At 58.4% G+C, this 12,549-nt stretch overlaps 2 protein-coding genes across 2 annotated transcripts in view; both read right to left on the reverse strand.

Moving 5' to 3' along the window:
- Positions 1–9,329, reverse strand: part of ZFPM1 (zinc finger protein, FOG family member 1) — a 31,893-nt gene extending 22,564 nt beyond the window's left edge. Inside the window, exon 1 of the mRNA XM_084533038.1 lies at positions 9,042–9,329. Within this exon, the coding sequence (XP_084389164.1) occupies positions 9,042–9,081 (40 nt within the window). The 5' untranslated portion in view covers positions 9,082–9,329. The remainder of the gene's footprint in view (positions 1–9,041) is intronic.
- The window catches only part of ZNF469 (zinc finger protein 469), a 232,243-nt gene continuing 225,411 nt past the window's right edge, over positions 5,718–12,549 (reverse strand). Inside the window, exon 11 of the mRNA XM_084533035.1 lies at positions 5,718–8,709. The gene's annotated coding sequence lies outside the window, so the exon portion shown is untranslated. The remainder of the gene's footprint in view (positions 8,710–12,549) is intronic.

Raw genomic sequence — 12,549 nt, forward strand, 5'->3', positions numbered from 1 at the left:
TGCCCGGCACACACGGATGGGATGGTGCAGCCATGGCAGCCCCCCTGCTCCGGGGGGGGCGAACAGGGAAGGATCCAAGAGGATCCTTGGGAAAGACCCAAAAGAATCCTTGGGAAGGACCCAAAAAATCAGGATCCGAGCGGGTGCACCCAAAGCAAGCTGCTCCTGCACCAGCTGCCTCGGCTGCTGGTGGCCAAAGGGACTTTTTCTGGGTGAAAAGCCTCAATTCCCAGATTTCCCCTCCAACATAGGGTAACGCTGTTCCATGGGGAACAGGGCCTTTTTCTGGGTGAAAAGCCTCATTTCTCATATTTTTCCTCCAGCGTGGGGTAACGCTGTTCCATGTGCAGCCTGCACGGGGCCCCAGCAAGACGGGACGCTCACCCACCAGCACGGCCCCGCGGACACAAGGTGAGGGCGAGGCCAGAGGTCAGGCTCTGTGCTAATCCTGCGACAAATTACCCCGGAATTACCCCGGAGATCCTCACCGGAGCCGGCCCCCACCTCTGGCTGCTGCTCGTGGGAAGCGCTTTGGGTCGCCGACTGGCGGAGCTGCTGCAGCCCCGTGAGCCCACCCCAAAGCAAAAAGCACCAGCAATGGACACAATTTTGGACGGATTTTGCCCAGTTCTGAAGTTTCCGTGCACAACAGCACCCGGTGAGGACACGGACAGAGGGACAGGGACACGGGTGGTGCTGGATCCATCAGGCACTGATGCTCCAGCTGGGGCTCCCTGCTGGCTCCCAGTCCCCCCAGTGCACCCAGTGCCAGCTTCCAGCACCACCCAGGACCGGTGCTGGGTCTGTGGCCACCGATACAGGGACAAGCAGGGATGGGGGGGCTCCGGGAGCAGAAAACACCCCTTGCAGGGCACGAGGCAGTCTGTCTGCAAGCAGCAGGGCAGCCTGCCAGCACCGAGCCACGGGACGAAGGTCACAGGAGCTGCTGGCCCCAAAAACCATCAGCGGGGCTCCTGCATCCCGCTGGCAACCCGTGCCCCGGTGGGTGCAGAGCCCCCCCAGCACCCTCCACAGCCCCCCAGCTCCCTAGGGGCAGCGCTTTGTGCCCGGCTCCACCAATAACGGGTTTGTGTCTGTGCAAACGCGCGCGCCTGGGCTGCCTTTTTTTTTTTTTTTTTTTTTTTTTTTTTCCTGTTCTTGGCATTTTGGTGGAGCGAGATAAGAGTAAAAAACAACAGAGCTGCTCGGAGAGTGAAAAAGGGAGATAGATAACGCAGATACCGACTCCTACACAAAACAGTCCTGGCTTTATCGCTGCTTTTTATCACAGTGCCTCTAAAAAAAATAAAGAGAACAGCCCAACTGGAATGGGGCAGCGCATTAAAAAATGAACTTTATACTGTTTGCTCTTTAGTTTTATATTTAGATGAAACAAACTTAGATTCTTGCGGTCGATACCTTTCCGAGCGCGAGGAACCAAAAAGTCTGGGAGCCCCATTTGCTCTGGCAGGGCTGATTGAAGAACCTCAAGGAAAATTTAGGAAAGCGCCCGATATGGGTGATTTTTGGGGTCCCTGCCTGCTCCCATCACCCAGCCCTGTTTGAGGCCACCGGGCACAATGGCTGGAGCCTCTGTAAGCTGGGATGGGATGGTTGGGATGGTTTAACGAAGCACAGCTCGTGCCAGCAGGATGAGGCCGAGCCCAAAGCATCCCTACAGGGCTGGGTGTCACCATCCCTTGGGGCTGAGCCCGTCCTCTGCACTCAGAGCCATGGAGTGACTGGCACTCGCAGTAAAAAGCTTGGAGAGGCACCCTGGGGTGCAGAGCCAGCAGGCCTGAGGCTGCAGAAGCGGGTTGAGACATGCAAACACCTCCCTGAGCATCCTCATGAGCAGCTGGGAGTCCACGGGGGACAAGCAGGGGACAGGAGGAGGGTGCTGGGGTGGCACCACCAGCACCAAGGTGGCACCGCCACGTGCCACAACCCCATGGCATCACCACAGCTGGTGACACCAAACACCCCCAGGAGGTGCTGTGAAGCTTGGCACGAGCAGGTCCCAGGTGGCCGAGGGTCTCCGTGCCACCGCGGGGACACAACCGCCTGTGGCTGCACCGAGTGGCCACGGTATTTTGGGAGCAGGAGGCACGGAGCGGCAGCAGGACCGGTGGCAGCACCAGGAGGTGCGCAGCCCCACGTGCTTCCAGCAAACCCAGTGCACATAAACCCATGCAGCCCGGCCCCGCAGCCCCAAAAATCCTTGGCACCCCTCTTTCTGGTCCGTCCCTGAGCAAGAGGGAAGGGAAAAAAAAAATAATAAAAATGGACTGGAGCTTTTTTCCCTCCCCTCGCACTCCCTTCCCTACCTTCTTTTTGAAAAACATAATTTATCTGTGTATTATCAAGAAATCCAGACACTTTAATCAGTGAGCTATGAAGTCAGTATTTCCATTCTTATCTAGCGGAGGAGTGGAAATGGAGAGCAGATAGGCAGCTCCGAGCCGGGCCGTGGTGGGGAATGTTAATGGGAGGAGCGGCAGAGCCATTGGCTACCGAGCCGCTGCTATCGCTGCCATTATCGGGGCGTTATCGAGGCAACCATCGCAGCGCAGTAATGGGGCCAGTTCAACTTTCCGCATTATCATAGGAGCTGCAAGTAGCACGAGAGGCCTCGCCTGGGAGACGGAGCAGCGCGCGAGCGGCCGAACTTCCCGGTGGAGAAGGAGAGGGGAAGGCACCGAAAGCGAAAAAAAAATTAAATAAAGCTCCGGGGGTGGGTGATGCCGCCCTGCACAGGGCGCACGCCGCGTGCTGGTGGCACCAAACGCGCCACGGGGATGTCACCGGCGCTGTCCCCATCCCACACGTCCCCGAAATCGCCGCCCGACCCCCCGCTCGGAAGGCGAAGACAATGCGGCCGCGTCTCATCAGCTGCGCAGATCGCGGCGGCGCGTTTCCTCCGCTGAATGGGAGATGTCAAGAAAAATATGTCGATGTGAGAAAGGGGAGATAAAGAATTATTTTGGAGGAAAAAAAAAAAAAAAAAAAAAAAAAAGAAGAAGAAAAAGCCGTGGAAGGCTCTTATCTGGAGTGACTCATAGGCACACACTCCTTAACCCTACTGCGGCCCAAGGTCAGCAGTTGCATTCCTTTCGGCATTTCATCCCTTCCCAAAAAAACATGTTGCTACAGGAACAATGAGGAGCCTTCACTGCCGCGGCAATCGGAAGAGGGAACTTTATTACCCCCGAAACACTTGAACTTTTCTGATAAAACACGAAGCAGGACATCGGCCTCGCCAAGCCGGAGCGTCCAAAAAAGTCCTGAGTCAGGCAGCAAAAACGGTCATGGGACGTGGCACAGAAAAAATAAATAAATAAGAGCTTGGCCTTCTGCTTCCATCCGTGCTCCTCTCCGCGGGGAGGGAGGAAGCCTCCTCTTCCCCCTCCTAGGGATCAAACCCAAGGTCCTGGGTGCCCGTGGGATGCGCAGAGCTGGCCAACAAGAGTTGGTGCTGGGTGCCGGAGGCATTTGTCACTTTTTCTTCCCAAATGCAGAAAGCCAGAAGGTTTCTCTGCTCCTGCCATCCCCCTGCAGTGCCCTGAGCCGTGCCTTTGGGCTTTCCCTTCTCATCACGTGGGAAAATCCAGGCTGATTTTGTTCCACGGCACCACCAGAGCTTGCGTTTTCTGAGGCTGCAGTGGGAACAGCAGCAGGCAGGGCAAGCATCCTCCTCCCTTGCTCAGAAAGGGCGTATTTGACCCCAAATCCACCAACACCACGAAAAAGACGGCAGCTCCATCCCCAGGCTTTGCCAGCACCGCTGCTCCCGGTTTGGGCACCTCAGGAGCATCGTCATTGTCACGGATGGGGGTGGCACTGACCCCATGGACGGCGCAGGGCTGGGAGCTCGGCTCCTCTGCGGGATGCCCCGGGGACGTCCCCATCACCAGCAGGCAGCAGAGGCAGACAAGGGCACGGTGATTCCTTCGGGATGCCACCATCAGACGGTGTCCCCGGGGCTGTCCCACCTGCAGCACGGCGCAAATCTCCTGCGGCACCCCCGGGGGAAACCGCTGCTCCCTTCCCAGCCCCGAGCGCCGAGCTGGCCGCCTCGCAACTCGGCGAAAGGGGAAGCTGCAGCTTGCTCGGTGGCCTTGATTCACGAAGGGAAAACACAGACCTTGCCCAACTGCACGAGTCCGGAGCCACAGCCTTCAGCCCCAGCAGGGGCTCCCCGTGGCTCCCTGCAGCCCTTTGGGGACGTCTCCATGGGGGTGGAAGAGCAGCGGGCACAAAGGGCAGCACCCATCCATCTCCCCACGGGCCCTGGAAGCCGAGCCCATCACGACCAGGATGCTGTTGGCAAACAGATTTTGCCGCGCTGCCACCCGGACGGCATCCCGCGTGCAGCCAGACCCGCTGCTGGGGGCTTTTTGGGGAAAAACAACCCTTTAACAAGGGGAGAAACCCCTTAACAAGGTCTGGAGATGGGCACGCCGCGAGGGGAGCACCCACGGGGCATCCCCTCGTTGGCACAGCCCAAAGACTTCGCACCACAGCGATCAAATTGCTCAGGGGGACGCAGGGACGAGCCACCCCCTCTGCCCCCAGCCGTGGGGACAGCTCCTCTTCCACACCTGGGGCCCATCGGGACACACGCACCCAAACCCCTGGCAGATTGGTGACCCCACAGCGGCTCTGTGGGACCCCACAGCCCCTTCCCACCTTCCAGCATCACCCATTTTTGGTTGAACCCCTCCACCCAGGGGCTCAAACAGGGGCTGTGGCTGTGGCCCTGCTGGATGTGTCCCACCCCCATCAGAGCATCACCACCTTACCCTGGGGACCCCCCCACACGCCACAGGGACACCCCAAGGACCACGATGGGTCCTCCCCATCAGATTCGCATCCCAAGGAGCCAACAGCAGCGGCTGCGGGGGCAGAGGTGCCACGGGGCTTGGCACCCGTGCCAGCACGGCTGGCACTGAGTCACGGCTGGCAAGCGCCTCCGAGGGGCTTGCACAAGAGGGGAGGGGCTGGCACGCAGGGTGGCAAGCACCCGTGGGAGCAGGACAGCCACGGGGGCCGGCCCCGGTCCCCCGGCATCGCAGAAAATACCGGTTTTGGGAGGCCGCCCCTGTCCTCGGGTCCTCCCTGCAGACGAGGCGGGGAACCCTCCCCAGCCAGCGGAGCAGCCCAGGGGGGGAAAAAAAATCCGCCACCCCAGCCAGCCCAACGCCCACCCGTCCCGGAGCATCCCTCCCCGGCAGGCACCCGTGGGGGAAAGCGAGGCACGGAGCAGCGGAGGCTGGCGGTGGATGGAAAAGTGCAGCAGCAGGGGAAAAAAAAAATATTTTAAGAAAAAAATATAAAATAAATCAGAAAGCGGAGGTAGTTAGTCACCTGCACGCTACCGAAAGGAAAGGACCGCTCAGAGAGCAAACAGCAGGAGAAGAGGGCAGGAGGCGTGCCGGGAGGATCAAAAGGCACGGGGTTACCACGCCGGCACTAAAAATAGGCTCTGGGCCGGCTACTGTAATCTTGACAAGAAATGCACTCCGGCTTTCCACAAGCACCCCGCTCCCGGGAAGGATGGCTCCCACGGCCCCGGCACGCAGCGCCCGCGGGCAGAGCTGAGGGAGGGAGGGAAATTAAAAAAAAAAAAAAAAAAACAACGAAAAAAAAGCGCGCACACACACAAAAAAAAAAAAAACACCCAAAACACACCACCGCCACCCCGTCGAGAAGGAGGCAGGGTTTGAGCAGCGCAGATCTCGCCCGCTATCTGACACCATCTAATAGCAATTAAAAAAATATCCCCACGCAAAAATGTGACTGCGCTGCAACCCCCCCCCCCAACAAAAAAAAAAAAAAAAAAAAAAAAAAGAAAAGAAAAGAAAAAGAAAAACAACAGCACCCAACCACCGCCGTGTGTTTGCTGCGCGGAGCAGGACGGGGCGATAGCGATCGAAAAAGAAAGTCAGCCCTCGAACTAATGCAACATCTGTAGGTGATAAAAGGCGCTGAGGAGAGCTCGGCTTCTACACCAGCCTTGTTTCGGAGCACCAGCATGTGGGGGGGGGTGAATAAAAACACACCCTGCGAAAGGAAAACACACATGCAGCTGCCCCCCATCAGATAATTAGAGCGCCTGCATTAATCACATTTGCAGTGGAACAAATTGTTGGAGCCCTTTTGCCCCTCTTTTCAGTGTTTGTTATTGTAGCGAATCCTGCTCCAGTCTGGTCGGGAGAGATAAGTGGCCCTTATCTCCCCTGGCAATCTTTATCAGGATGGAGATCGGGCCTCCGCGCTTATCGGGAGCTCAGATCTACTCTAGCTGAAAGCAGAATAGAAAGGGAAAAGAAAAAAAAAGAAAAAAAAAAAAAAAAGAAAAAAAAATAAAACACACAGGCAGGCTCCTGCAAACTACTACAAAAATGTTCGCTTCCAGTTAATTTAGGATGGGGGGGATAAAAAAAAACAACAAAAAACCAACACAACACGTATGTATTAAAACAACAGCACCCGGCGAGAGGCACATCAGCAGCAGGAGATCAATCTGCGGCTTATCAGTTCCCCCATCTGAGGACCCGGCGCTGTGAGCGCACGCACACGCAGCTGCCAGGAGCCTCGCTCCTCAGCCCCGTGCCCGCGCTCCCCTGTTTGAAGTTAATAAATATAACAGGCTATCGGGGCGAGAGATCAGCTCCTGCTCTCTATCAGCCCCTCGCATCTATCTACCAGCAGAACAAAAGGCAGAAGAAGAAAAAAAAAAAATAAAAAAATAAAACAAAATTAAAATAAAGCAGCAGCAGCAGCTGCAGGGAGGCTGCTGCGTTTTCAGCACTGCTGATGGAAAAGGGGGGGCTGAGCCGCAACCGCCCCCCCCAGGCACGGTCCCCTGGGGTAGGTATCAGGCATTTGGGCCCCTGCAAAATGAAAAAGGTTTTGGCACCAGCTGAAAAGCCTGCGGGGAGCTGCCAGCGGCTGGCAGAGCCCTCGTGCTGCCGGGGGGATCCAGGCAGCACCCTGCATCCAGGAGGGGGGCTCAGGACCCCCTCCCCAACACAGCCATCCCCGGGGAAAGTCGCTGCGTCAGGAAGGCTTGGGCACAAAAAGCTGATGGAGAAGGTTAAAGCAGCTGGTTAAATATAGTCCAGGGTCTGATCTTTGTCTTATCGCTCTTGGCGATCGCCCGCTCTCCCTGCGATCTCCCCTCCGAGCCCTTATCGGCGCTGCTCATCGGGCTTCAGAAAAAAAAAAGAAAAAAAAAAAAAAAAGAAAAAAAATATAATAATAAAAAAAAAAAAAAGAGAGATGAAGACAGAGAGAGAACATAGCGTCACTGAGGAAAATAAAATAAGCAGATATGAATCTGGAGGAGGTTTTAATGCTCCAGCCGAGATGATAAAAAGGATAGACTTTGTGGAAACAGGTCCGGTCTGTACATTAGAGGAGTCTGGTTACCAGAGCCCTGATTCATGCATACTTTCCCTCCTCAGGAGAGAGCAGTCGGAGGCAGCCGAAACGCGCTCTCGCGGCGCTCCACGTCTCTAATGACTGTTTTCATGTTGACACATACAGGAAGGGTTCCAAGCTTTCAGCTTTTAATCAGTTTTGGCCATCGCTGGCGGCCTGAGATCAGCCTCCCACTTTATCATTTCTTCACATCTCGGCAGAAAGCAGCCGGGGAAGGGAGAGCCGAGCCGCCCGCGCCCCGCCAGCGCGCCCGCCGAGGCTCAGCGCCCCCCCATAGCCCCCTCTGCCCCCCTCTCCGTGGGCTCCCCGTGGCCGTGGCACGGAGCCCACGGGCCGGCAGGATGCTATCGCCCCATCGCTGTCGTTACTGGGGCTACCGGAGAGGCTTCTCCTGGTTTTTCCCCCAGCTGGAGCTCGCGTGCTCCATCGCCACCAGGGATGGAGCCGCCCGCACGAGGGGCTTGGCTGCCCGGGCATGGGGAAGGAAAGCCACGGAAATCAGGTAAAAAAGGAATTATCCAAAAGGAAAAAATTAAAAAAAAAAATCCAGGAGGCAGCCGGGACTATTTTTAACTCTACCCGGGTAAAAGTCTAGCTGAGCTTTATCACCAGAACAATCACCCCAGGCAGGGAAACAGGTAGGTGCAACTCAGCCTTGCAATTATTTCAAGAGAAAGATAAAGCTGTATTATCACATGGTGGCCAGCCTTCCCTATCCTCGCATCTCGGCCTTATCGGCAGCTTCGATCGACTCAAGGGGAAAAAAAAAAAAAAAAAAAAAAAAAAAGAGAGAGAAAAGAAAACCAACAGAGAGGAAGGAGGGGGGTAAAAAAAAAAAGAAAAAAAAAAAAAAAGCAACCAACAGAGCCCGGCACCGAAAAAACTTCCAGCACTTTGCCCAATTTCTTGGAAGACGCGGCGGCACATCGCGGCATCGCGCCGGTGGGCACCGATAACGGGGCTCCGGGGGGGTCCTGGAGAGACACCCCCTGGATCCCAATCCCCCCCCAGCCCTAAGGAGCCTTTGGGTGCCGGGGGAGCCCCCACGGAGCTGGGGGAGCCCCGTGGGGGACGGAACCCCCGTGGGCGGCCCCGGGGAGCCCCGGCCCCGCTGCGGCTGAGCGGCGGGCAGGGGAGATAAGATCCCAAATTTGAGGCCGTCCCGACAGAGAGATCTTTATCGGGCCGGGACTCGCAGAGCGGAATATTTGTGAGCTTTATCGGGGGCCCCCATCGGGAACCGGTACCGGAGGAGCCACCGAGCTGGCGGGGAGGGGAAAAAAGGGGAAAAAGGGGAAAAAAGGGGGAAAAGGGGGAAAAAGGGGGGGGCGGCGGGGACGAGCTGGGAATGGGGAACGGGGCAGGGACGAGATGGGGAAGGGGGACGGGGAATGGGGTCGGGGAATGGGGATGGGGAACGGGGATAGGGAACGAGGGGGGGGGCGCAGCGGGCACAACCGGGACCGGGGCTCCCGGGGGAGGACCGGGGCAGAAGGGAAGGAGCGGGGGGGGGGGGTGGTGGAAAAAAATAAATATAAATTAAAAAAAAGCGAGGTGAGGCAGCACCGGGAGGGGGGGGGGAAACCGGGACTCACGTTTGATCTGCCGGGGGTTGCTCTGTTTCCTCCTGGACATCGCTCGGCGGGGGGCGAGCCCGGCGCCCCGGCTGGCTGCTGGGCGGGCGGTGGTGGTGGTGGTGGTGGTGGCGGTGGGTGGGTGCTGCTGGTGCTGGGGGTGGTTTTGGGGGCGGCAGCGGCGGCAGCAGCCCCCCCCCCACCCCCCGGGGCTGCTCGCATCGCCCGCCCGCCCTCCGCTGCCGGGGCCGGGCCGGGGCCGTGCGCGGCGGAGCGGAGCCGCCGCCGCCGCGGGATTTTTCTCAATGGGGCGCGAGGCCGCCTCGAGCCCGCCCCAGCCCTCCGAGGGGGCGGGGCCGGGCTCCGCCGAGGCTTCTCATTGGCTGGTGGCCGCTCAGCCCCGCCCATCTGTTCCCAGACGGACACGCCCACCGGATGGCGTAGCCGGCGCGCGCGCGCGCGCGCGCGCCGCGTAAAGGGGCGGGGCGCGGGGCGCGCGGTGTGGAGGGGGCGGGGGGAGTGGGGTCGCTCCCCCCCCCCCCATAGGGGTCCCATTTTTGGGGTCCCCGCCCCCCTGTAGGGTTCCCAAGGTCCTGCTGTGAGGTCTCAGCCCCCCCCCCCAATTTGGGGGTCCTGACCTCATTTTGGGGTCCTTGGAGCGTCTTCCGTGACCCCAGCCCCCCCAATTTGGGGTCCCAACATCAATTTTAGGGTCTTCAGAGTGTCCTGTGGGACCCCAGCCCCCCCAGTTTGGGGTCCTGACCTCATTTTGGGGTCCTCAGAACGTCCTCCGTGACCCCAGCCCCCCCAATTTGGGGTCCTGACCTCATTTTGGGGTCCTCAGAGCATCCTGCGTGACCCCAGCCCCCCCAATTTGGGGTCCCAACATCAATTTTAGGGTCCTCAGAGAGTCCTCTGGGACCCCAGCCCCCACAATTTTGGGACGCAACATAATTTTAGGGTCTTCAGAGCGTCCTGTGGGACCCCAGCCCCCCCAGTTTGGGGTCCTGACCTCATTTTGGGGTCCTCAGAGCATCCTGTGGGACCCCAGTGTCCCCTATGGGATCCCAACCCCTCCCCGGTTGCCCCTTTTGGGGTGCACCATGGGGTCCTGACCCCCCTTTGGGGTCTCCAGCTCCCCTTTGGAGCCACCAAGCTCCCCAAGGGACCCCAAGCCCACCTGGGACCCCCACCTCAGGGTGCACAGAGGGGCCCTAGCACACGGGGGGCCCATCCTGCTGTGCCCCGTCCCCCTCTGCATTGGGACCCTTGGGGCGCCTGCAGGGCGCTGCCCCCCAAATTTCGGCACCCCCCCAGTTCCCCTTCTTCCTCTCCCCCTGGCCCTTCAGATCCCACCATGCGAGGAGCCAAGACCCGTGGCCAACGGGTCTGCAACCAGAAAATTGCTGCTCTCAGGGAAAACCAAAAAAAATGGGGCCAAACCCAGACTTGGTGTGTCTGGGGGGGCTTTGCTGGGGCTGCTGCTCCTGGGACATTGCAGGAGCCCTCGATGGCACAGCATGGCCATGTCCCCTCTCCATACACCACTGAACGCTGGGTGTGCTTTTTTTTTTTTTTTATTTCCTTTTATTTTCTTTCTCATTTTTTCCCTCTATCATTTTTTTTTTCCTCTATCATTTTTCCCCCTCTTTTTTTTTTTTTTTTTTAAAGGGTTTTTAATTAGCTTCCTGTTTCAATGGTGGGATAATGAGTTTTAAGCGGCACATGATTCCAGTAAAGAGGTCAAGCCGGCAATGAGGATGTCAAAAGAAATTAAGTTAGGAATTAAGAAGAGTTCCAGGGGTACGAGAGAAACCGGCGAGGGCGGGCGGCGCGGCGGAGGAGAAGGGTTTGCTCTGCGCCCGCTGTCTGCCCACCCCCAAAAGTCCCAGCGAGGCGTGTGGGGTGGTTTCACCTCGTTTGGCCCCGAGTTGCAGACCTGGAGACCGCCAGAGCTCGGGGCTGGTGGCTCTGCTTCCAGCGCCTTGCTGCTCCCTGCCACGTGCGTAACGTCACCGAGTGCCCACAAATGTCCCTGCTGGGCCGTGACACCGGGTGCTGCCCGTCCTCTGCTTCGGGTCTGCTCGGAGATGAACCCCTGGGGCATTGGGGGCTCCGCTCCCAGAAGCCACCTTTGGGGTTTTATTATTTTGGGGTCAAGGCGCTGGGGCTGGCACCCTTGGGTGCATCCCTGGCTCAGCATCGCTATCAGGTAGCCGAGGGCGCTGGCTCACACCGCATCCTCCTGGGGATACCCTTCAGTTCATGGGATCATAGAATATCTGAGTCGGAAGGGATCCAAAAGGATCATTGAGTCCGGCTCCTGGGTCCCCAAAGGACCACCAAAAATAAGAAAAATAATAAAAAAAAATCAGATCAGGTGTTACAATGCACGCCAACAAACACACGGATCCGTGGGGCTACGGTGGGGGGCGAGCGGGCACAGATGGGGTTGGGCACCAAGTGGCTGCCTCTCACCCTGCAACGAGCAGCCAAAAATCTCTCAAACCAGTCAAAAAGCCCTCAAACCCACCAAAAACCCCTCAAACTAGCCAAAAAACCCCTCAAACGTGCCAAAGGCTGCCTGCAGCACCAGCCCTGCCCCAGGGACGAACAGGTTGCAGTCCTCACCCTTGCGCATTCCTCGCCAGTGTCCTTTTAATTAGCTCCTTGGCACCCTCCCAAGCCCTCCGAGATCCCCCCCGAGGCCTGAGAATTTGCAGTCGCTTCAGAAACCATGGGGCTGACGGCCGGATCCGTGCTGTGGGACCCTCCCCGAGCATCTCCCCACCCCATCGCCCCGCCTGGGGACCCACGGGTGCCCCTGCGTGGGTGCCACCCGCCGTGGCGCGGGGCCGGCTGCCGGTGACAGCACCACATCTCCTCGTGGGTGGCGTTTTTCTTCCTCTCCCCCCCCCTCCTCCCTTCCCCATCCCGTTGTGTTTGCGGAGAGATTGTTATAGGGGAACAGAATAAATAGCGTGTTTTCCCGAGGAGTGAATTACATGCCTGCAGAGCAGAGATAATGCGCCGGCAGCCGTTTCCCCCATTGTGCGCGAGGTGACATCTTTTTATGGAGCTGTGTACATTTGTATTAGTGCCAATTAATCTGGGGCGATATTATTAGAGACGCGGGGAGAGGATGTGTCGGCGGAGGAATGTAAATGGAAAAAGCTGAGGCGCTGCCTCGGCCATATTTTAGGGCCGAGGGGCGGGCGGCAGCGGCGCCGGGCACCCCGAGAGGTGCAGGGCACCCATGGGAGCTGTGCCGGTGGGTGGCACAGCAGGGCTCTGCCTGGGGCTGCGGGAACAGCTGCAAAAAGTCGGATTTTAGGCTTTGTATTTTTGTCCTAAAAGGGAGGAATTGCATCCGGGGTGCCCCCGCAGGGCTGGGTGCCGGGCGGGCCCTGCCACCTACCGGTGCGCGCAGCTGGCCCTGCTGCCACTCGTCACCTGCTGCCAGGTGGTGGCAGGGCGCAAAGAAATGGTGCCCCTTGCTCCTGGGGGGGCGTCAAAGCCCAGGGGAAAC

Source organism: Aythya ferina (genome assembly GCF_964211825.1).
Source record: "Aythya ferina genome assembly, chromosome: 12".
Taxonomy (NCBI): Eukaryota; Metazoa; Chordata; class Aves; order Anseriformes; family Anatidae; genus Aythya; species Aythya ferina.